Genomic DNA, 23,663 nt, shown 5'->3' with positions numbered 1-23,663 from the left:
CTCTCTATATGTTGCACAAAATGAGGCTAGGTATTGTTGAGTGGAATTTGACCGACGTTGAACTCGGTTGTCGGTACACCGGCTGACCAACTGCAGGGTTGGGCCTAATTCTTCCTCTGCCAGCACTTAGGCTATTTAAGTACCTCGGCTTTGCAATCTAGTAACTGACGGAAGTTTCTCTTGGGTGTTCTTTTTGAGAACAGACGTCTTTTGGGAAATGAGGGCATCTCATGGGACGAGGTCCACAGGCAGGGTTTGAATCGCTTCCTGGCATTCTTCAAAACTCTAATCGTCATGTTTTCCATTACATTCCAGGTTTAAAATCATACTCCACCGACAAACATAGTTTTCCTCGTTCTACTTCTGCCATGATGAGGAAGCGATTGACAGGATTTCCAATGATGCTCGGCAACCGACAAATGTGAACCTCGTCCCGGCGACTGTTTCCGCTTCGCGCTTCAGGATACTTGGCTAGAAGTCATTGGCCGCGTTGATGGCAGCATGAGGCTTTCGATCTCTGGTATGCGACCGAGGGCAAGCGCTAGACCATTAAATCGCAGAACTAGAGAATGAAGGCGTGGCTCTGGAAGTATTGCTTCAGCGTCTGTCTGACCGTGCCCATGCCTAGGATTTGCATTCTGGGCGCCGCTCGCCATTGGTTCTGGTGACGTTGACAAATGTCTGTATTTCTGTGCAAGTGTCAAAACGTTGTCCAGAACCCTAGCATAAAAGTCGGCCCCGTCATGTAGGTCGCTCATCATATTTGCTGCTTCTGAGCAAATCGCAAGACTTTTGATCATGAAAGGGTCGTAATATTGTACCGTCTGCATGTGAAGCGAGTAGATCGTGAGTGGAACAAAAACGACAATTACCCTAGGGTTTTCTCGTTAGTCATCCATCCTCTGATGGTTGATGTAGAATGCAAATAGAACTCGCGAAGTTGACGTACATGCTTAGAGGCACCAGCGTGACGAGCTTATCCTCCATCGTTTCGACGACGATGTCACGTATAGAGCTAATTGAGCCCCACAGAGCAGCACGAGACGAGCGAATAAGGGCAGCAGCCCAATCTGTCACTAAAACTCTCTCGATATACAGCGTATTTTGGTAGAGACTACACATGGCGAACCTGCGAAATGTCAGCATTGTAAATTTGTCAGTCCCCGCCTAGAGATGTTCGCAGTCAAATACTGGGAATCACTCACTCAAATGATAGCTTCGTGTGTATCTGCTCTGCACGGACGATTTGCTGCTCCTTTCGCGGTGTGGAGCTTGAGGTTTCTGCTGACAAAAGTGGACCGTTGTCAAGTTTCCATCGCTGAAAGCGAACTTCAATTTCCTCTATCGCAAGACAGTTCGATGGTGGTGGCGGTGTAAATTCGGGTGTCTCCCCGATTGCCGTAATCTCAGACGCAGTACGTTTCCAGAGAATCTTATTCAAGTGTCCAATTGTGATAAGCAACTTCAGCCGTGATAGAAAGATTCGAGTCAATTGCTCCTTCGTCCGCGCGCTGATAAACCAAGAGAAACTATAATCCTCTTCGAACACAGAAATGGTGATCTGATGCCATGGCAAAGAAAATGCTTCCATCACATCAGGACTGCTCGTCCATTTCAATCCTATCACTGAACCCGCGAATCGATGGAGCCAGCACGCGCACACACGTCTCCATTCGATGCCGTCGACAAATCCCTGGTTGTGGCCTTTATCTGGCAGTACGCCACTAGCCTGTAGAGTTCTGTATGCTTCGATGATCCAACGCTCATTCTCGTAGAACTGGCCGGGGTAACTTCGGTAGGTGCTAAGTAAGAGACAGATTTGTACTTTTCGTAGAGGATTGATCTCACACCCAAGTTTGAATAGCAACTGGATAAGTTAGCTTTGTGAGTACAACGAGTAAGTTGACCATACAGCTGCTCTTGAGAAGTACTCGCATCGCATAGACCGAATGGCGCGGATACCAGACAGGTCGGTACTTTCGGTTCTTAGGTACTGAATCAGCTATCAGCTTCTAATGACATGGACTACACAATCACAACCTGAACGTACCGCACATGCAAAGAACATGATAGCGTACAGAAGCGCGAGGCTGATCGGTTCCATGGCCTCGGCTAAAATCTGGTCGTGATCGGCATTCACAAGACGAAAGAAGAAACGAGGGCTTAAAACCGGCAATTGAGGATGCGCATGGCTAAAATAGAGCTGGATCAGCTTATCGATGTCTGGCACTGGTGGTAGACTGAAAGCTCGCTGCTCAATTGCTTCAGTGTATTTGTGGTTGCCCCGATGACCCTCAACAGACCAGTCTGCGACCCAGGTTAAGGGTGACTTGAAGGCGCACATCGTTTTGCTCCCGGATGCAGTGGCCGCTAATGACATATCGTTGGCGTAGTCGGTTTCAAGAAGATCAACCAACGACGGGTCGAGCACATCTGCTTGATTCCAATACTCTTCCAGTACATCAGCATCGGGGAAAGTAGTCTGTAGGTCTAAGAAGATCAGGTCCTGGTCTTTAGTGAGTTGATTAGTCATGTCTAGTTCGGAGAAGTCTGCATTGTTGTCCATATCAGAGGGTCGTTCGTCTGTCCACATATCAATCGAATGATTATCATTGGCTGCTTGAGGGGTCGCAACGGGTTGTGGTGTCTGTGTGTTAATACCCAGCTGGACAGATGGAATTTCCATTGTTTCCGCCGTATCTGGGGTTGTTGCACTAACCAGACTCCCAATCCTGTCTTCCATATATCGCTGGTGGCGCATGAAGGACGGACTGGGTCGAGGAGTAGACCCAGAAGGGAGCGCAATTTCGCTAGAAGAGTTACCGACGCTACGAGTGGATGGTTTCCTGACCCATCAGCATACTTGATATTTATTTGCGTGATCGTGTGAGACGGCATATGACGAACTCACGCTCGAGGTGCCAATTCGCACTCCAACCCATCTAGTGAGCAGTTGGTGCATGATTTTGGCGATCGTGTGACCGCGTCGCATCGCACCTTACGACTGCGGCATGACAGACATGCTTTGATCGAGCGTGAGGCCTTTACTCTGTCGCGGGGTCGTTTCAAAGATCGCTCAGGGTTTGGATTCATTGCTGATCCTCTCACGAATACATGAACGGCGTCGATTGATCTCACCTGTCGCGTTGATGTACCTCATTGGAGTTCGACGAAAGAGTTTGACGAAAGTAGAGTTGGTTGGATTGGTCTGAACTATGACGTATCTTTCAAGGTGGTAGGTCGATACCACAAGGAAGAATGGAGTAAGGAAGGCTCTGCTTATTGTCGAGAATTCTAATGAACCGAAGTGGGCTTTGCCGAGGCAATGGCTGTGCCGAACCTTCAAGCTGTGCCGAATCAACACGTGACTGTCGCGCTCTTGGCACCAAAGTTTATCCGAATTCTTAAGAGCTCGTTCTCTCTGACGCGTGAATCTCTACAACCGAAGTGGTGATCGGCTAGGGATGCACTCGGAATCACATCCTATTGACCTGGGCTAGGATATCTCTCAGACGAATGGCTCCACTACCTACCCGAGACAGGGACAGGCTCGGCTCGATACTCCTACTGACTGTGGACTTGGTGATGCGCCAGGTCGTCAAGTTGAAGCACGAGTGTTCGTGGCGGAATGACTCCTGGGATAGTATTCAGAGTAAGTGACAAGGTATATCTAGTTGTTTGTGCCCAACTTATCATGAAAATTCCCTTCATCTATCTTTCCCTATCTTTGTCTTCGCAGAGCAACAAATATCGCGATGGAGAAAAGCACATCCACCACCGCCTCGAATGCCACTGAGCTCGAGCATGCTGCGCCACCCCCAGCCGAAACTTGGGATGCGATCATCAGCTCTTTTTCGGACAAAGAGGCCAGGGCGCTCAAGCGTAAGATTGATCTACGACTGGTGGTTCCTCTTGGTGTGATGTATTGTGTCTCTTTGATGGACAGAAACAATCTAGGCAATGCGGCGATTACTGGGATGAGTGGAGATCTAAAACTGGTTGGGAACCGTTACAGCCTGATTGTCCTCCTGTTTTTCATCACATATGTCACCGTTCAACCGGTAGCAGTATACCTACTTCGAAAGATCGGACCACGGATTTTCATACCCACTATAGTTCTGCTTTGGGGGTTACTTTTATTGGGATTTGGATTTGTGCAATACTGGTATCAGCTGCTTCCTCTTAGGATTGTGTTGGGCCTGCTAGAAGGCGGGTTTCTGCCCAGCTGTGTGTATCTCATGTCTTGTTGGTATGTACGACATGAGCTTCAGATACGAAACGCACTGTTTTATGTCCTCGGCATCCTGGCTTCCGCCTTTTCAGGCATTCTGTCCTATGGTTTTGCCCAAATGGAAGGTCTTGGATACGGACCCAAATGGATGGGACTACACTACGGGCCAACCTCAGCAAATCCAAATGCTACATCAGGCGTGCGACCAGGATTGGCAGGCTGGCGTTGGATTTTTATCTGGCAAGGAATCCTCACAATTGTCATTGCGATCTTTGGTTATATCTTCATCGTGGACTTCCCGGAAATGACCTTGAAGCATCGCTATCCAGTTCATTTCATCGAACAGCGGCAAGTGGATTTCATGATCGCCCGAGTAGAAAAGGACCGTGAAGATGTCACACTTGAGCGGTAAGTCTGACCTCCGGGAAAAGCAGAACTTCCTTGATACTGATGAGTTATGAAGTTTTCGATTGAAGTCATATCTAGCACATGCCTTGGATCTCAAGCTCTGGGGATTCGCATTCTTGGCAATGATTTCCGTTGGACCAGCATACGCAATCGCCTTGTTTTTGCCGATAATTCTGAAGGAAGACATGGGCTTTAATACAGCACAAGCACTGTGCTTGACCGCTCCTCCACAAATAGCAGCAGTCATCGTCACCATGACAATGGCTTATTTTAGTGACAAGTGGAAGATTCGATCTCCATTCCTCCTCATCAACGGATGTACGGTCTTAATCGGTTGTGGCCTCCTTGGTTGGACCAGATCCATTGGTGCGCGGTATTTCGGTGCCTTCCTAGTTGCCATTGCTGTCAATGCTAATGTTCCGGCAAATCTTACATGGCAGGCGAATAATGTGCGCGGGCAATGGAAGCGAGCTTTCATCTCAGCATTGAATGTTTCATTTGCTGGTCTTGGGGGTATCATGAGTGGCACAGTCTTCCGCGGCCAGGATGCACCTCGCTACTTTCCAGGCATCATTACATGCATGGTTTGTGGTGCATTGATTGTGGTCATTGTGCTGATTATGACTTGGCACTTTGCAAGATGTAATAGGAAAGCAGATGAAGGAAAGCTAGTGATTGAAGGGCTGGAAGGTTTCAGGTATACGCTGTGAATGGAGAAAAAAGCAACGAAGTACATTAAGTGCTAGGGCTCCTTGACGGTTTAGATACTCGGTGCCATAGCTGCCTTCATACCTCAACACTCCAACGGTAAATGGTAAAGCCATCAAATGCTCAACCAGCAGTAAGGGAGTGGTGGGCTAAAAAGAAGGATCGCTTGTTCAGTTTTCGCAGATATATCATTGATATGACTTACTCGCACCACAATAACATTTTACAAAACTAGATGAGAGCACCCATAACCTTTTTAACCCTCGCACAGTACTGTGCTGGACTATGCAGCTTCTCCATGTCGTTAGACACTACATAAGAGTACATGTTTAAGAGTCGAAGGTTGCCGAGGGAGATTCAGCAGCGTAAACTCGAATAGATATCGAAGTGATGATAACAAATCAGTCCGCGCTGATCGCCCGAGCCAGAAAGGCTACCGAGTGATGCAAAATCGACTGAAAACTAGTATAAAAACCTCTCTTTCTGAAAAACCCCTCCAATATCTCCAACATCATCAGATTTTGGCTACGATAGGGTCAACCATGAGTCAACTTATCACTCAAGAGTTCGTGGAGGGAGAGTCCGGACCATTGATCTCCTATGGAATACCAGCGGCTCAAGCATGCCACTACCACATTGAAGCAACTTTGAACGGTAACAAGATCTATCTTCTATGTTCGAAATCTTTAGCAACCAACACGAACGTGGTTGATCAGTTTCAGCGAGCGTTGGGCGATAGAATAGTTGGACTCCGAATAGGGATGAAGCCTCACACCTTGTGGTCCGAGGTTGTGGACATTATCAACAACGCGAGGCCTCTGAACGTTGATGTCATCATTACCATTGGAGCAGGCAGTCTGACTGATGCAGCCAAAGTTATCGCGTGGGGCTTAGCAAATGATGTTCGAACGGAAGAAGATCTCGGACTTCTGGCGCACACCAACTCAGAAAGGAGCATTGAATTGAAGCCACCCTCGGTGAGACATATTGCCGTGCCAACAACACTATCTGGAGGCGAATACACATCCTTTGCAGGAGCTACAGATGACAAAACCAAGATTAAGACACTATTCCGTCCACCAACACAGAATCCAACCGTTGTCGTCCTCGATCCTGAGATTGCAGCAACAACACCGAGCCGGTTGTTTCTTGGCACCGGTATAAGGGCCGTCGATCACTGTGTAGAGACAATCTGTTCACTTGAATCAAACGAGAATGCGGACATAGCAGCTATGGAAGGGCTGAAACTACTAATCCCGTCACTCCTCGCCTATAAAAGAGAGCCGAGGGATGATACGGCCATTATGCGGGCATTACTGGGAGCCGCCGAGTCGATCAAGACTTCGCATTATGGTGTACCAAAGGGTGCCAGTCACGCCATAGGACATCAGTTAGGCCCACTTGGAGTGCCTCACGGCGAAACTAGTTGCATCATGCTGCCCGCTGTGTGTAGATTCAACGCATTGAAGGGGGCAAACGTTGAGCAGCAAGATCAACTCGCTGAAGCGTTGTTGCGGATAGTTGAAGTTAGTGAACTCATGAAGGATAGGACCTCTGATCTTGCAGCGATACTTGACTCTTTTATCGCAGTTCTGGGCCTCCCTCGGACACTAAGCGAAGTTGGAATTGGAAAAGTCGTCTTCGAAACCCTGGCTGAGAATACACTTACTGACATGTGGGCCAAGACAAACCCAGTGCCACTGATGGAGAAACAGGATGTTTTGGAAATATTGGAATTAGCTCTATAGCAAACAAATGTCAGAGGACTTTCTTATCAACCTTTACGTTGATATCATCTATCACCCTCTTGCTTCAACCAGTGGATACGAATACGACAGGTTTCATTTACATAGATTGTGGGAATAAATCATCGGTATATAGTTCGTTTCTTCCTCCACTTAATGCCAAATGGCGTAGATAGAACTGGAATTCAACTGCTTAAAGTTGATTCCCGATCTGTTGTTCGATTTGGTATTACAACTCGTTATCCTCAGATCCCTTACCTTTGGACCTGTGACTGTTTGCGATACCCTCGGCATTTCAAGGTGGGGATAACTATCAGCCCTGAGCAGCTATTCGGCCTAAAGGCTTTCATATCGAGCCTTCTCGGCCGTACCTCCTGCTATGTTCGGATTCGATTCTCAACACGGTGCTTTGCCAAACACAAGTGGACATTTCGATTTATAAGAAATGCTTAGAAATTGGTCCCCAAGAGCCTCATTACAATCGAATCTACAGTCATTGACGGTTTCAAGATATCTCATGCTACGTACGTATTGAGTATGACAAGATGCCAAGTGGAATCTTACTGTAGGTGACAGATATCCGAGTGAACAGTAAATGGAGACATTTGTAATCTTCACACCTTCTTTGCCTGAGCCAACAGTGAAAAGCCAACATCTCAACGAATATAAGATGTAGTAACTGCCTGAAGCAAGAATTTCTAGCAACAATCAGAACATTGATCGCGCGACATGGCAAACTATCTTATCACTGGAACTTCTCGAGGTCTTGGACTGGAACTGGCTTCAGCACTGCTGACCAGACCGCCCAATGAGGTTCGATGGGTCGGGCTTGCTGCTCGAAGCAAGACTCCTGCGCTGCAAAAGCTGCTGGAAAATAATTCAACTAGAGCCCATTTTATCGCCCTCGAAGTGACCAGTCCCGAAAGCGTGAAGGCGGCTGTTGAAGAAGTGGAAAAAGTCTTAGGGCCGTCACTTGGACTGGATGTGTTGATCAACAACGCGGGAATTATGCCCTTCAACCCACAGGGAATCACCAAAGCGTTAGGATACCCAGCCCTAGACGATAGTTGACAGGCGTCCGCTAACACCTGAACAGCACTGATCTTATGCAAAACCTTGAAGTCAATGTCAATAGTATACAATTGGTCACCGCAGGCTTCCTCCCACTTTTACGACGTGGTCAGAAAAAGCTCGTATTCAACATGTCAGTGGCTAATGGCTCCCAATCGTCAGATAGCTGACATACATGTGAAGAGGAAGTATTCTAGGTTCTATCGCGCATGCTCCCAAGTTTGCGGGATTCCCAGTCTCGACGTACAAAGTGTCAAAGGCTGCCGTCAATGCTTTGACGGTACAGTGGTCCTTGGAGCTCGAAAAGGAAGGCTTCACGGTGATTTCAGCGCATCCAGGGGTAAGATTCTTTTTCTCGGAGTCGGACAGTGCCTATGAAACTAACAACATTAATGATCTAGTGGCTGCGAACTGAGCTGGGTAGCGATCAAGCTGATCTCGCACCTGAAGTTGGTGCTAAAGGTATACTTGATATAGCAGACCAGATTTCGAGAGAAGATACTGGCAAGTTCTTTGATATTCACGTTCCTGGCTGGAAAGTAGGGCCAAGCTCAAATACCTATGAAGGCGGAGTCCTTCCATGGTGAAATCGACGGAATGTATTAGTCTAGTGCAAGAACGGCGATCGACTAGGAGAGTGGATGACACACATACGTGCCATGCAACTAGTTCCGGGTTATTTTGAATGACACCAGCCCCATTAGGTGTGCATCCACCTGTCTTCAATATTCACCATATTTGCTTAGTGCAGAATTGTTAAAAACAATGAGACAATGGGCGAAGTAGTCACGGCTTCTCCAAGCTGTTGATTGTCTAAGTTATACTATTCCCAAGCTTGAGTGATACTTAATGGCGTGCGATTATATCGAGTCAGCTCCTCAGCTCCAACGTTCTCAAAGCTTGACCTGTAATAATCCAACCCGATCCCAGTCCTCCTGGGTGAAGGCAACGTAGCCTGGATTGCCAGGCTTTGTCCAAAGAATTCTGTCACCCGAACTCAGCCTCCTAGGATCAACGCCTTGGTCTCGTAGCGGTACTTTGTTTTGCTTGTTGTTGTGGGTATGCGTTGAGATGTTGCCCAGTCTCAGAAACACAGGCACAGCATATTGCGGTAACTTTCTGCAAACGTATTCATGAAAGTTCAAAAAATCAAAAGGAGTTGCAAATGTCTCATCAAGGACCAATGCTGCACATCCAGCTCTCCCTTCATGTTGAGGTAGTGACACGCCGTAGACGATCGCCTCCATTACGCCTGGGTAATGGCCAAGAATAGCGCTGACTTCTGCAGTGCTGACATTCTCACTCTTCCATCGATAAGTATCTCCAAGCCTGTCTAAGAAGAACCATCGTCCATCAGAAGTCCGGCGAAGAGCATCTCCAGTCCGGTACCAAAGGTCTCCCTGTGAGAAAACATCGCGCGCAAACTTTCTCGAAGTCCCAATTGGATCTAAGAAATAGCCTGGGAATACATTCTCGGACGGTATTTGTACGAGAATTTCGCCGCCGGTCTCATAAGAAACTCTCTGAACGTAGCCTGTGACCGAAGACCGAACAAGCTCATCCCCATCTGTGTCTACCAGCACTGGAACGTACTTCTCACGCATCATCTGTCTTAGGAGAAGTCCGTGATGACCAACAGCTCCGATCAAGTAATCACCTTGGTCACCTCAGCGTGTCAGTGTAGCACGAGGTGATCCAATAGATACAGTGTGAGATGCTGTGATTTGAACATACCTTTGCAGCAATTTCGGAGTGAGAAAACTCCTTCCGAGCTCCCGAAGAATTCCACAACAGTTTGTATCCCAAATCGGTCTCGGAAGCGTTTCCATACATCAGGTCTGAGACCATTTCCGAACATTGCGCGAATGCTATGACTTTTGTCTTTAGTACTTGGAGGGACAGCTAGCAAGTAACGAACTGTCTCTCCGACATACGTAAAGCAGGTCGATCTCGAGATTCGGATATCCTCCCAGAATTGTGAAGCGCTAAACTTCCTCCCTATGCAAAGCGTCGTTCCGGAAAGCAGACATATGATGCTCACCATCCCTCCTGTTCCATGATACAAAGGCATACATTGATACCATCGATGATTCGATCCTACTTCCAGCCCTTTGGTTCCATGGATGCCATATAAATAGCCGTGGTATACTGTATGTGGCACGCCTTTCGGCTTCCCTGACGTTCCACTATCAAGGATGATAAGTCTATGTGGCAGAAGAGGCAGAAGGGCCCTTACCTGGTGAAAATGAGGGCTTGATTGTCGTCACCTTTTACATTGGCACGGAAAGAATCATCAGGTCTTTCAGACTTTACCTGGGAGATCTCCATCTTCAGAAAATCGCCAACTACGAAAACTTTTATCCCGAGGGTCTTCTCGATGGTTTCGTGTAGTTCTGAGAGCTTATCGGCCAACTGTGCGTCGACGAGGACTAGAGCTGACCCGGAGTTCTTCAGAACATGTAGTAGTGCTTCGCCTCGAAGGTTATGGTTGATCAGTGCAGGTGCACAACCTATTGACCAAAGCGCAATCCAGATGAACATGAACTCAGCACAATTTTGCAGATATATTGCTACCCATTGGCCAGGCTCGACCCCTTGTAACAGGAGCCAGTTTGCATAACGACAGCATTGCTCATAAACTTCTTTCCGTGTATAAGACTCTGTTTGTGACCAAATACACTCAGAATGAGGGCTTTTCTCGACTTGTTCCTCGAACAAATACCACAAGGACAATTTGTTTTCTTTGACTGGGTTGCAGTCAGTCCGTCAGCCATAACATAAAGGCGATGCACCGCCGTATCCTACCTGCAGCCAAATACGCCTTATTAGCCCGCCACTGTTGCCATAACTTTTTGAGATCCTTGCTTATGTGGAATCTTGCGTCCGAGTATGCCCCAACTGCGAATGCTGTAGTGACTGCTGTAGCAGCGACTGCATGTCGTTAGCCAATTTCTCCCAACTAGATAGATAGTGAACATACTTGCCGACATGGTCTCCAACCGATAGCACCTCTCGAACTCCCTGGTAGTCCTCTTAGAGAAGAGATGTGATCGCGATATATGCCCAGACTACTCAATATGTTATTCGGCCCAATAACATTCTGCCTTTTCCTCTCCCTTGGCGCCGGCTTTAAAGTACGCCGAGGGTCATAGCTGCCCTTTGCCTCGGTAATTCAAGACTTAGGTCTACCGAAACCAAATCCGAAGAACCGATTTGGGATTCGGGAAGGCTTCCATTGGTATTCTACAATACGTAAGGAGGGTGCAGTATGGTATAGTTGCCATTTTCCCGGCTTTTGCAGGGTGTTGGCCCTGAAGATATATCTGCCTACACTCCCGTGCCCAGTTGCATTGGTGAAATGGCTCTGTGAAATATGATACGGTGTATCATTCAGGGTAAACTGGCCCAGATCTTCATTTACACTGCCTACCGTTGTCAAGAAATATTGTGCTATCATTATCTTAATTTTTGCTGCCAAAGGATATTACAACAAGTCTCAATTACTCCCCTTGAGTGATTAGATAAGTGTCGGGCTAGAAGGAAAATACACTTTATCGGCGAATCAATCCGTGCAGGACAGCCAATCAGGCTATCGCGATAAGCCACTGTCGGGCGCTTTTGAATCAGCGATGGATGACGGCTGGGGGCTCTGCAGATACAGTGATAAGGAAGCAGGCAGGAATTGCGGCCCTCGAGGTCGGACGGCGCCGAGACCAAACGTATTACAGAGAATGCTATAAACTGCGTGCATGAATTCGACGATTATTCAAACTTAGTTGTCTGAGGTTTTATCCTTTCAACCCCACAAACCGGTAACAAGATGGCAATCACGTATGAGCGAAAGCAAAATTTCACGGTTCCAGTGGTAGACTTAACCAACTATCTGCGCGATCCCCAATCCACAGAAGCCGAGGGTGTAGTCGAAGAAATTCGAAAAGCGTGCTCAACAAGTGGATTTTTCCAAGTCACCGGTCACGGTATCCCGAAGGGGCTTCAAGACCAGATAGTTCAAGCAGCAAAGTTATTCTTCGCTCTACCTCAGGATGAGAAGACTAAATTGACTGGTATCCACGGTCGTGGCTACGAGGTGATGGGTTCTCAAATTTTGGAGGCTGGGAAGAAACCCGATTTGAAGGAGGTATGTCATCCCTGGAAAGCTGTTGGAGACAATATCTTACCGAATCTAACTTAGGGTTTCATGATTGGTCCTGATGTTCCAGATCAACCGCCCTTTCGACGTTTTCAAGAAGCGAACATATGGCCGAACTCTCATCAAATCCCAGAGCAGCAGTTCAAGGAGCCGCTCCTTGCATATCACAAAGCTTTATCAGATTTGTCCAGCCAGATAATGCATATCTTAGCTCGAGGCCTCAAGGAATTCGAAACGAGTGTCTTCAAAGAGTTCTGCGAGGACCCAATTGCAAATGTTAGGCTACTGCATTACCCTCCACATCCGAATTCAGATGATAGTAGTTTAGTAGGTGCTGGTGCTCACACTGATTTTGGGGCCATAACATTGCTTCTACAAGACAAACAATCAGGACTTCAAGTCTTCAACCACCATACGAATGATTGGGTCGACATTCCACCACAGAGCGATGCATATGTGGTCAATGTTGGTGATATGCTGGAAGCTTGGACTGGTGGAAAGTACAAATCAAATCTACATCGGGTGGTCAACAAAAGTGGGACAGATAGATATTCAGTCCCTTTCTTCTACGATGGCCACCCTGACTGTGTGATCAGACCACTAGATGGATCTAACGGGAAAGAGTTCACAGTAGAGGAACATCTAGTGTTAAGGTACAAGGCATCTTACGGCTGAGTCTGTTGTCGAGTCTCTTGTCAAGTCATTTTGTCAAATCACAAATCCTAGCGTTGGCAAGCAATTTCTGGCTCTTTTTGACATGAAATATATCTCCCCCATCTATTAGCCCTGAGACAGACCGCCGCGGGCGATCAGCAATGCAGGGTGAAGATGTCAATGAAGACGTCAATGGTAGAGGGTGTCCAGTGACATGCGGTATGTCTATCAAACCTCACCAAAGTCTTCCATGTGTCAGTTTGTACCCAAGTGTGAATTCAGCGGCACGGCTAGCAGCACAGATTAGGCTCGAAGCTTGAAAGGCTGTCAAACTGATAAAATGAGGTTCACGAACCCCATACGTCGTTAAGCGCATATATATATACCTAATTTTATCGAGAGCTCTAATAAGTCGCTAGTCGTCATTAAACTGTGGGTTCTCGCTCATCAATTTAATATTTCACGGTTGTTGTCTAGACTTGGCGCACCTTGACTGCATTGGCGTTGGGCCTCATGAGTGTGAATTGGAGTTTCATGCAGAATCCCACAGTGATGGATCAAACCCACATATTGCCATCATTTTTCCGTCACACATAAACGGACAGAAGGACGGCCAAGTCTCATGTCATTGTTGGATCACGGCAAAGAAGGTTTTCAAAGAGAAATTGGTTGCTGAAACCTGCCTGAGCTGGAAATAAGTCTCCCGAAGCCTGATATTCCGGCCCCGTGAATGCTGGAGACTTGTCCATATTTGAATTTGATCCGACCATGTCTGACACGTTGAGGTTTGGCCATGTCTTCTCCGGAACAAATCCTGGACGATGCGGCTCATCAAGAATCTCAGTAAGCAAACTTGCTCCTCGAGTAGCAATGACACTGTTTTCGAACTTTCGAAGATGTGCGATACAACCTACAACAAGACCTTTGTGATTGATGTACTCGGGATCCGACTCACTTCGATGTGATATGTCTAGACAAAGAATAATTCCCGCAGCTATGCAAAAAGCCTTGTCAATCCATATGATAGGACCGTCAATCGCGTCTGCTTTTTTTGTCTCATTGAGGATTGTCTTTGCTGCAGCTATACACGTAGTTCTTGTCCTCGAGTATGCAGATTCAGTAAAACTTTGTCGAATGTAGGCGCGATGTATCATAATAATCTTATGTGCAAAACATACTGTGAGACTGGACCGCGCCCAGTGCACCCATTGTGGCCAAAGGGTATCAACAGGTTCCATGACGTGGAAATAGCGAGGCATGCCTTTGGTCGCCAGATCTCTCATTTGAGAATCATAATCGAGGACATGCTGGTATTTTGTGAATGGCGTGGTAGATTTCAGGTTTGCCTCATGGTGCCGGACGCCGAGTTTAGCAATATCGAAGAGATAATTTCCGTAACTAATGTATGTTGGAAACGTGGTTGGCAGAGGCTCCATTGTGAGATGATCCCGACTCGATGGTTTCGTGGTTCTAAAATGAGCTGGATTGATATTGTAGTTTCCTGTAAAAGGAAGTGACATCCAGTCTTGCATGCAAAGCTGGGACCATAACTTCCTCCCGACCTCACGAATAAGCAAAGAGTGGCGCTTGTCTTGAGAAGATGTTGTGTCAATGTCCTCCAAAGCTTGATTATGATCAAGTCTGTCAAGTCCAAGAACCTGAGCAATTTTTAACGCCGCGGCGAGGAGAACGGAAAGCTCAGTAGACCGCCCAAGTGAATGAGCTGACATCGTTAAGGTAGTAACAGCCTGTACTGAGTACATATCATGATCTGATGTCCATTCACCCTGATACAAACATGTTATCGTTGCCTTGTACCATTGAATCGATAAATGGCCGGCCTCAGACTTTGAAAATCCCCAGCTTTCTAGACGTTGTTCTGATGTACATGTTAGGCTAGCTGCCATGATTGAAAAGAGGAGGGCTAGCCATTGCAGACGAACTCCAGTGATGTTCAGCTTGCTCTTGTCTTCTTGCTCAGCGATCACACTTTCAAGCTCCGACCTGAAGGTTGGTCCATGATAACAACAGTGATACCAGAGAAGATAAACCTCGTGGTAATCGACCAGCATCCAGATGTGCTCCAAGCTGGGTATTAAGCTTTGGAGAAATGATTGGTGAGGATTGACAGAGCTCTGATGGATTGAGCTTGAACCCAGATCTGGACCTGTGAATAGAAACCCAGTTGGATTCACACCTCCAATGATTTCAACCGTGCTCTTCCGTAGCCGTGCAGGCTCATAGGGCGTGAAGACATATCGTGGACGTTGTGTACTCGATTGGGAGGGTTGCCACGCCTCCAGTTCTTCGGGAGACATATCGTGTGTCTGTGGATCTTGGCCCGGATTTACAGTCGGTGAGTCGCCTACTGTGACACTCGGTAACGCTGGTCTCAGCTGATGCCTTTTGGAGGGATATGCTCGATGCATGACCGGCTCGTACGATTCTGCTTGCCATTCTAGTTGGCACTTATCGGCAACCCCTCGCTTGACGCACCTTCCGCACGGCAGCTGCCTATCACATCGCTGCCGACGTAAGCTGCATTCTGTGCACGTTTTCCTCTCGCGTGTCCTCGGCATTTTGTTGTGGAGCGAAGAAGAAGCGAGAAAAAGCGGAGGTTTGGTGGGGGAATCGAGAATTAGTGTAGAGGACACAGCGTAATATAGCTTATCGCTTCGTGCGAGTCTTATCTTTCGTAAAGCCGATCCATCACGTGGCCGGAGCCTCGCTAACCTTTGGGATACTTGGATCTACTCTGTCTGAAGAGAAGACTACATGCTCGAGCAATTAGTAGCCCAGTCCCATACCTACAGAATAATGCAAATGATGTCGTGTGTACGATCGTTAGTTTGACAACATCATTGATGTGGTAAATGTTCTAGCCTAGAGTGCACTGCGATCCCGCATTAGTTCCGTACCAGGCTGGCTGTTGGGACTTGGCTCTCCATTCACAGGCAGGCACAATGGACTACGATCAACAGGTAGTTTAATCCATTCTCAGGGTCGAAGATTCTTCCAGAAGATGAGAACAAGCCCGACCAGACGGGGTTTGGCCTTAAAAATGGAAACTTATCTTGGTAAGGCATCAGCTTGACAACTCATGGCACGCGTGGCGATATTTCTTTTTGAACTCAGCAATACTTTCTTCTCAGTTGGCTACAAATCCCACTTTGCTTTCTTATCCTATAGATTGTCTGCTTGGCCTCCTCTCTCACCTGTTTCTCGTCGCATCTAACCAGCTGGCGGCTATCTACTAATATTTGCCCATCAACCACAACTTTGTCCACATCCGAGCCTGAACATGAGAACACTATAACGGTGACGGGATCAATCCCGCCTTCTAGAATCTGTGCTGGGTCAAAAGGCACACAATGAAGAGATGATGGATCAATGACAACAAAATCTGCCTTTTTGCCCTTTTCAAGACTTCCAATCTCGTTCTCTAGCCCCAGTGCTTTGGCGCCATTGATCGTGGCCATCTTCAGAACCCATTCTGCAGTAATAGCTGATGCGTCTTGCCGGGAACCCTTTTGAACGAGAGCAGCCATTCGCATCTCTTGAATCATATCATATGTATTTGCACACGGTGCACCATCGGTTCCAAGGCTGACATTAATTTTTTGGGCTAGCATTTCAGGCACTGCAGCGATCCCTGACCCTAGCTTGCAGTTACTGCTTGGGTTGTGAGCAACTGAAGCTCCCAATTCGCCCAATATTGGCAGGTCTTTGTTGAGATCAAGGTTCACCATGTGGGCAAGCACGGTCTTCCTACCCTTGGAGATGAGATTCGTCCTTTGACAGAATTCTACTGGACTGCAGTCATAACATTCCCGATAGATGACAAGATCCTTCGGCGCCTCGGCGCAGTGCATGGTAAGGCCAATATTATGTTCAGCGCACGCATCCCCGATAGCTTTGTGAGCTGACTCTGCTGTGCCTCTAGGAGTTCCGGCCGCCATCCAGACATGAAGTCGTCCGCCACAAGAGCCGTCATACTGGTCGTGTGCCGCAAGTGCTGCATCTATTGACATACTTGAAACATCTCGATCTCGGGCGTCAGCAAGACTGAACGTTCCTGTTTCTTCAACCTTGACAAGCTTTCCCTGGACACGGAGGATTAGCAATCCGTCATCGTGAAAACGCTATCACACGAGCCCCTACAAGAACCGCTCGAATCCCCATCTCATCGACCGCTCGAACAGCATTTTCAAACCCACTTTGATGGGTAAGCAACGCCTCCAGAAAACACGTAGTACCACTTTTCAGCATTTCAGCAATGGTCACTCGGCTAGCAACATATCCATCAGTGCCTTGGTAGCTTGCCTCAAGGGGCCAGATGGAGTCGCACAACCATGTGTGCAGCGGAACATCCTCTGCTAAGCCACGTAAAATGGATTGGCCGAGATGTGCGTGCGTATTGACAAGGCCAGGTATAATAATTTTGCCCTGGCAGTTCACAACTTCCAAGTCGGGCTGCAGCAAAGAGTCTTTTAGCAGTGAGGCTGTTTTACCAATAGTCGTAATCCTGTTCCCATCGACCAAGATGGCTCCGTCCAGCCAGATTGTTTGCTCGGAATCTACAGTAACCACCGTAGCATTCGTGAACAGTTTTTGCTGAGTGGTCATGGTCGACTTTCTTACCTTCTATCTGAGGTCCTGATACTGTCCTTGTACTCTTGGTCTCCTGGAATGGGGTGGGAATTGCTATAGCGAAATTACAAATCTTCGCTGAACATTCGGCAATTTGCATTTTATCTCAGATCTATAATACACGATATCATTCCTAGACATATGGGGTGGTGACGTTCTAGTTCCAGAGCCGTTATCTCGGTACCTAAGTCCCTGTTGTTCGGGCCTCCGGTCAAATCATATCAGTGGGCTCGTACGAACTTTATCGCGCCTGATAACACTGGGGCTTCACATGACTAATCAAAGATAAGGATATTTGTGAACCCGATCATTGCGAAGAATACCGTACCTCATTTTCGTCGTCGCTATCAGTCAGGGTAACCAGCTGAAGTCTTTGATGGCTCAATTCCTTAATTATAGCAAGCTCACCGTGCTACGGTCTGTAGAGTATAAATTAGCAGCATAGTAACGACCAAGCTGGTCGTATCTCTAGGCTCACTCTTCCCAGTACACCAACTCTGGCAACTCGGATCGTGACTTCTCCTTTTCAGTCACTACTTCATGAAGAGTTTCAAAGACTACAAAATGGACGACAAATTAGCTATGGAAAGCTCCATTATTCCCAGTCACGAACCAGCAGTTCTCGGCATCACTAGCAAACTCAACGTCTACGAAAAAGCCAACCAAATCTCGGCATATCTCACCTCAAAAGACGCCTGGTTAGGAGACTATGATTACTGGTACCTGGTTACACCGAATGTGACACCTTTCAATAGGAAGTATAAAGAGAAAGCAGCTCCGTTCTATGGCCTACACGATCGGGTTCCAATACTTTTGACCATTATTTTGGGCCTGCAGCACGCGTTGATAATGATCGGGTCAATTGTATCACCCCCTCTCGCTATCGCATCTGGCGCCTTCCATCTTGCTCCTGCACAGATCTCATATCTTGTGTCAGCAGCCTTCATTACCACTGGCATTGCTACGGCCGTTCAAGTGACAAGACTTCATATTAGCGGCACGCCATTCTACGTTGGCACGGGTCTCTTGTCGGTAGTCGGTCCCACCTTCGATATTATTCCAATCGCATTTTCATACACCAGAATGCGCTACAACGACGGAACATGTCCAACTGCCGAAGACGGAACACAACTCCCATGCCCCGAAGCTTGGGGGGCGTTTCTAGGGACCATGTTGTGTACTGTGTTTATCCAGATTGCCATGTCCCTGGTGCCTCCTCGGCTTCTCAACAAGATCTTTCCCAAGATGATTACCGGTACTCTCTTGGTACTCGTCGGGGTATTCTTGGTGAGCAGCGGGATGCAAAATTGGGGTGGCTCTTTCAATTGCAACGGCGGCGAGGGGTTCTATGCTTTGTGTCCTGACGTTGCTGCCGCGAAACCGCTTCCTTGGGGAGATCCGAAATTGATCGGACTTGGCTTCAGTGTTTTTTTCAGCATTGTGGTGGTAGAACAATTTGGATCTCCCATAATGAAATCTGCGTCCGTCTTGATCGGACTCGCCGTGGGATGTGCCATATCTGGAGCCACGGGCTATTGGTCACGAGAAAACATCGACTCGGCTCCCGTTGTCACCTTTCTCTGGGTACAGACATTCAAATTGTCCGTAGATGGAGCCCTAGTTCTCCCATTACTTATTATGTTCATCTGCCAAGGAGTCAGCTGTATGCCAGACATTCTTGCAACCGCTGAGATCTCCGGGGTTGAGGTTGAGGGAACCGAATTTAACAGTCGAATCCAAGGTGGAATTCTTTGCGATGGTTTGGGCAGTCTCTTCAGTGCCTTAGGTACTGCTGGACCTATGGTATCGCAGGCTGGTAACAACGGTGTTATTGTCTTGACAGGTTGTGCGGTAAGAAGAAAATCCCTTCACTCCTTTGCGTGACCATCCTTCTTTTGCTTCTTACTGACTTTAATCCTGAAGTCTCGTCGCGCTGGGTGGGCTGCATCAGTCTTTTTGATCCTCATGGGATTCTTCGCCAAATTTGGTGCCGTATTTTCCGCAATGCCGCCCTCAGTCCTTGGTGGGATGCAAGTTTTCCTCTACAGCACAATTGTTGTTGCGGGAATCCGGATTCTTGGCATGATCCAATTCACTCGGCGAAATCGTTTTATCTTAACCATCGCATTGGGTTTTGGTTTGATGGATATTGTCTCCCCGACGTGGTTCAACCAGATACTCGACTACAGTGGGCCGAATGTACACCTCAAAGGCTTCGAACAGGGTCTTAACTTGATTGTAGAGACACCTTTTATCTTGGCCGCAGTGGTAGGAGTCTTCCTCAATCTGGTCTTCCCGAACGATAGAAGTGAGATGGATGAAATGTTGTTCGGAGCGCACTCAGGGGGTGTTCCGACATCTTTGCCTCATGTGGAGACTCCTAGTCGCAACTAAACGTGTACTCTGTTCGATAGAAACACTTGTAGCTTCAGTGGCTAAATCAATTATGTACCTTGAGCTGGCTCTTTCTCATCTTATTTGATTTTGTGTAGTACTCAGAGACAACTACCCCCTCGCCGAGTACATACTGAGTGAAAGCTGTGGGTTTTTCCGACCCGGGTAACTCAAGCATTATCTCGGCGGCCTTTGTGTTGTGCGGACTCGGCTCAATATCATGACATTTCTCTCACTATCTAACTATTCGGGTATCGAGGAAGATACCAGTGAGAAGATCACGTGTGCCATGGCCGATGGTCAGCTCAAGCTAGTAAATCAAGTCACTTGTTGTATGAATATACTCGATCTACCAGTTGTTGTCACTATCAGTGCCCATAGAAACGCCCAAATTCGGGGTATAAGCAGCAAATCATGTTCATTCCTCATTTTCCTACGTGAAGCAAGGCATGAGAGATGGCGGGCATTCGGTGGAAAGTAATTTGCTATTCGTAAAGACATGAAGAACTATCAACTTTGGTACCTGTCGTGAGGACCCGGAGGTGGCTGCTCCCTTCACGATTTTCAGGTAGTTACGCTTTTTCACAATCTTGCAGGTGCTCCAACTCCCCTCAGCCTTAATTCACCAGCACAGCGATTGCGGCGTCCTCAATCTTCACCTTTTCATCCTTTCTTGTCTTGGAATAGTACATATTCATTGCATTTGTTGTAAACTCAGCACCTGTCACAAGAGGGTACTTCTTCTCTGGGCCTTGAATGAGTGCGTCGTGACACGGCTGATTGAAGAAAGCAATGCTATATCTTTCGCCATAATAGTCGCCAACCTCAGTAGGAGCCTTCACGCGATGGAAGGTTGACTTGAATCGATCATCGGACCAGCTCATTAGTAAATCTCCAATATTGCAAATGATAGCGCCCGTAGTGGATGGCTCAACTTTGGTCCATGTATCACCGTAGCCAAAGGATGTGCTGACCTCGCGACCAGGGCAGATCTCCAGCCCAGATTGGCCTTCTTTCTGAAAAAGGAGTGTGAGAAGGTCCCAATCAGTGTGAGCTCCCGCACGATGCCATACCTCGCTTCCTCGCTCATTGTTATCGGGAACCTCGAAGTAGTGTAACAAACGACATACAGTCTGAGACTCGGGGCGGCTGATATCATGAGCACGAATGAAATGGTCACCTTCGAAGCCTAAGCCGTATGCGAAGCATTTCATCAATTTCTCCGAGACAGCCTGTACCTGGTGCATAAATTCGAGTGCAGAGGTTTGAAAATGTGGCAAAGTTGCATCTGGAAGCCACTTCCCCTCCATGTTTGCGCCAAATTGCATCTGGTAGGATTCCTTCCGATCGACTGCCCCGGTAGAGGGTCTGATTTGGGCGTTTTTCTCCCAACCCGTGTTCCGCGCGGATGAGAAAGCAACCTCTGCTTTGACTTCATCGGGTAGTGAGAAGAAACGGGACGACAGTTCAAATATCTCGTTAATTGATGACAGCGGGATACCGTGATCAGTGACACAGAAGAACCCGACGTCTTCTGCCGCGGAACAGAGCTGCTGTGTAATTTCCTCGACACGTGAGTCGAAGTCGGCAAGGGAAATAGCCGGGATAGGTCGGTCGGTGTATTTAGTGGGCGCCATAAGAGTTGTTGTCACTCGGATTGAATCACTAAAACCGCTTGTGGCAGGCCAGTGAGATTAAATGAAAAAGATTGGCGGTGATGAACTCCTGTGTGCACCTGAAACTTTGGGCCTTTGTCGACAGTACTAGCGTTCGTGATACTGTCAATCGCGCTTCATATTTTGTAGTGAACAGAAGATATAAATATAAGGAACCGCCTTTATCGTGGAGATGCAGCGAAAGAAAATCATGCTGGAAGCATCGGAGGACACAAAGACGGCCGATGCTCTGAGTACGACGCTTATGATTTCGTACGATTCGACCGATAAGACTAAAATGATCGGGGTTCGGTGACAGGAGATTGCAAACGTTCTAACATCCGCGAAATCAACTTAGTTGGAATCCCGACCGAGGAACAATCTTTTTCCTACAGGAATAGAGCTTACGCTCGACTAACTCCGATAAGCATGCGCTGCTGCCTAAAAATGATAGTACGGTAGTAACGGCAGAGTTTGGACCAATTCCAAAGTGCGGGGGATACCTTGACGTTGGTCTCCAACCATGATGGTCTGCAAGTCTCACAATGTGGCTTTTATGTAGATACTCTCCTTGATTGATGGGAATATGGAGACTGAAACCATACTTGGGAATGCGTGTTCTGCGGGCATAGTGAATCGAGGTATTGTACTGCCTTCCAGATCTATCCGAGGCTCTCTCCCATTCTTCCAACCCTCGGTAATGGCAGCCAAGTGATACATGAAGTAGATATGCTCGGTAAACTAGCATATGCCCCGGCAGTTTTCATGAAGAAACTCGCACAACTAGACATGCATGGTCTTCATAACCTAATTCAAATGTCTAGTTAGACCAACACTAACCGACCAGTCACTTGTCCCGTTTTCAGCAACTCCAAGGCCTCTGGAGCTTTACTCCGTGGTATGGTTGTCACGGGTATTGGCACAAAAAGACCCTCGTTAGCAAGACGCGTGACTTCCTGGAGGTGTTGGATAGTCCCTGTAGTATTGCCCAGCAAGGTTGCAGCTCTTGCAACAAAAGCTACCAGTGATAGTTTGAGCTCTCCTCCAATTAATCCAATAACTACCATCTTACCACCTTTTGCCAATACGGCAAGGCCCAATTCCGCAGTCTCGGAATTGCCGACACAGTCGAGCACTGCGAGTATTGGTTCTCCAGATATAGTAAGTATTTGCTCACGAGCATCAACCGCTTTTGCGTCAACTGTCCCAGTAGCCCCTGCTTTGAGTGCTGCCTGACGGTTGGAAGAGTTGAGATCCGTGCTAAGGATGACCCGATGCCCAATGGCTTTGAGTATAGAAACGGCTGTGAGACCGAGGCCACCTGCACCAATCACCAGAACCGGTCGCTCCAACGACCATGGGAACAACTTCTGTATAGCACTCATCACCGTTGTCCCAGAGCAAGCGAATGTACAGGCCATCTCTGGGGCAACATTCCCAGGGTCCACCAAATACTTTGGGTTTTTGACCAGAACGTGGGTCGCCATACCACCATTTTGAAAGATACCTATGCTCTGGGGTTTGTCACATAGGTTCTCATGACCTTTGAGGCATGTCGAGCAAAGGCCACAACCGATCCATGGGAATATAATTCGGCGATCACCTATCCCTAAGTCATTCACATCAGGTCCTAGTCGTGCAACAGTGCCAATCACCTCATGACCCATTGCATGAGGTAGTGTTACCCCTCGGTCTGACATCTGCATCTTTTTGCCACCTCCCAGATTATAAAATCCTTCCCATATATGGAGATCAGAGTGGCAAATACCAGAATGCGTGACCTTGATCAGTACCTCCGAGTCTTTTGGCTCCGGCAGTGCAATTCGCACTTTCTGAATAGGCTTCCCATATTCAACAATGGCCCACGCATCCATGATCGAATGTTGAAAATTGAGATATTGGTTTACCTAGGTGAGCAGCTGTGCATGATTCGAGATAATGACATACTTAATACCATATTCAATTACAGCAACCACAGCATAACGGGCTCCCCGAGG

The 23,663-nt window shown here is 47.5% G+C and overlaps 11 protein-coding genes across 11 annotated transcripts; 5 read left to right on the top strand and 6 right to left on the bottom strand.

Moving 5' to 3' along the window:
• Window positions 1-458: 458 nt before the first annotated feature.
• Window positions 459-2,686, bottom strand: LTR84_005760 (uncharacterized protein; the record flags this gene model as incomplete). Its single annotated transcript, XM_064849325.1, has 5 exons — window positions 459-873; window positions 950-1,129; window positions 1,206-1,867; window positions 1,913-1,993; window positions 2,051-2,686. The coding sequence occupies 5 exons, from the start codon at window positions 2,684-2,686 to the stop codon at window positions 459-461; spliced, it is 1,974 nt and encodes a 657-aa protein (XP_064704028.1).
• Window positions 2,687-3,755: 1,069 nt separating this feature from the next.
• LTR84_005759 (uncharacterized protein) lies at window positions 3,756-5,349 on the top strand (the record flags this gene model as incomplete). Its single annotated transcript, XM_064849324.1, has 2 exons — window positions 3,756-4,639; window positions 4,695-5,349. 2 exons carry the CDS (start codon window positions 3,756-3,758, stop codon window positions 5,347-5,349), a joined length of 1,539 nt encoding a protein of 512 aa, XP_064704027.1.
• Window positions 5,350-5,889: 540 nt separating this feature from the next.
• LTR84_005758 (uncharacterized protein) lies at window positions 5,890-7,095 on the top strand (the record flags this gene model as incomplete). Its single annotated transcript, XM_064849323.1, has 1 exon — window positions 5,890-7,095. One exon carries the CDS (start codon window positions 5,890-5,892, stop codon window positions 7,093-7,095), a length of 1,206 nt encoding a protein of 401 aa, XP_064704026.1.
• Window positions 7,096-7,821: 726 nt separating this feature from the next.
• On the top strand, window positions 7,822-8,750 carry LTR84_005757 (uncharacterized protein; the record flags this gene model as incomplete). The annotated part of the gene is made up of 4 exons (XM_064849322.1): window positions 7,822-8,132; window positions 8,189-8,296; window positions 8,347-8,503; window positions 8,565-8,750. 4 exons carry the CDS (start codon window positions 7,822-7,824, stop codon window positions 8,748-8,750), a joined length of 762 nt encoding a protein of 253 aa, XP_064704025.1.
• A 306-nt stretch (window positions 8,751-9,056) lies between these two features.
• LTR84_005756 (uncharacterized protein) lies at window positions 9,057-11,153 on the bottom strand (the record flags this gene model as incomplete). The annotated part of the gene is made up of 6 exons (XM_064849321.1): window positions 9,057-9,829; window positions 9,898-10,031; window positions 10,098-10,349; window positions 10,400-10,910; window positions 10,969-11,094; window positions 11,144-11,153. 6 exons carry the CDS (start codon window positions 11,151-11,153, stop codon window positions 9,057-9,059), a joined length of 1,806 nt encoding a protein of 601 aa, XP_064704024.1.
• Window positions 11,154-11,983: 830 nt separating this feature from the next.
• LTR84_005755 (uncharacterized protein) lies at window positions 11,984-12,988 on the top strand (the record flags this gene model as incomplete). The annotated part of the gene is made up of 2 exons (XM_064849320.1): window positions 11,984-12,301; window positions 12,356-12,988. The coding sequence occupies 2 exons, from the start codon at window positions 11,984-11,986 to the stop codon at window positions 12,986-12,988; spliced, it is 951 nt and encodes a 316-aa protein (XP_064704023.1).
• A 599-nt stretch (window positions 12,989-13,587) lies between these two features.
• On the bottom strand, window positions 13,588-15,285 carry LTR84_005754 (uncharacterized protein; the record flags this gene model as incomplete). Its single annotated transcript, XM_064849319.1, has 1 exon — window positions 13,588-15,285. One exon carries the CDS (start codon window positions 15,283-15,285, stop codon window positions 13,588-13,590), a length of 1,698 nt encoding a protein of 565 aa, XP_064704022.1.
• An 838-nt stretch (window positions 15,286-16,123) lies between these two features.
• LTR84_005753 (uncharacterized protein) lies at window positions 16,124-17,593 on the bottom strand (the record flags this gene model as incomplete). The annotated part of the gene is made up of 3 exons (XM_064849318.1): window positions 16,124-16,150; window positions 16,204-17,070; window positions 17,129-17,593. 3 exons carry the CDS (start codon window positions 17,591-17,593, stop codon window positions 16,124-16,126), a joined length of 1,359 nt encoding a protein of 452 aa, XP_064704021.1.
• A 564-nt stretch (window positions 17,594-18,157) lies between these two features.
• Window positions 18,158-20,011, top strand: LTR84_005752 (uncharacterized protein; the record flags this gene model as incomplete). Its single annotated transcript, XM_064849317.1, has 2 exons — window positions 18,158-19,468; window positions 19,541-20,011. The coding sequence occupies 2 exons, from the start codon at window positions 18,158-18,160 to the stop codon at window positions 20,009-20,011; spliced, it is 1,782 nt and encodes a 593-aa protein (XP_064704020.1).
• A 617-nt stretch (window positions 20,012-20,628) lies between these two features.
• Window positions 20,629-21,648, bottom strand: LTR84_005751 (uncharacterized protein; the record flags this gene model as incomplete). The annotated part of the gene is made up of 1 exon (XM_064849316.1): window positions 20,629-21,648. The coding sequence occupies one exon, from the start codon at window positions 21,646-21,648 to the stop codon at window positions 20,629-20,631; it is 1,020 nt and encodes a 339-aa protein (XP_064704019.1).
• An 842-nt stretch (window positions 21,649-22,490) lies between these two features.
• On the bottom strand, window positions 22,491-23,540 carry LTR84_005750 (uncharacterized protein; the record flags this gene model as incomplete). Its single annotated transcript, XM_064849315.1, has 1 exon — window positions 22,491-23,540. The coding sequence occupies one exon, from the start codon at window positions 23,538-23,540 to the stop codon at window positions 22,491-22,493; it is 1,050 nt and encodes a 349-aa protein (XP_064704018.1).
• Window positions 23,541-23,663: the final 123 nt, after the last annotated feature.

The sequence above is a fragment of the Exophiala bonariae genome, assembly GCF_035927105.1.
Source record: "Exophiala bonariae strain CCFEE 5792 chromosome Unknown scaffold_21, whole genome shotgun sequence".
Taxonomy (NCBI): Eukaryota; Fungi; Ascomycota; class Eurotiomycetes; order Chaetothyriales; family Herpotrichiellaceae; genus Exophiala; species Exophiala bonariae.
Note: the sequence above shows the minus strand (reverse complement) of the source record. Positions and strands in the feature narration are given on the sequence as shown.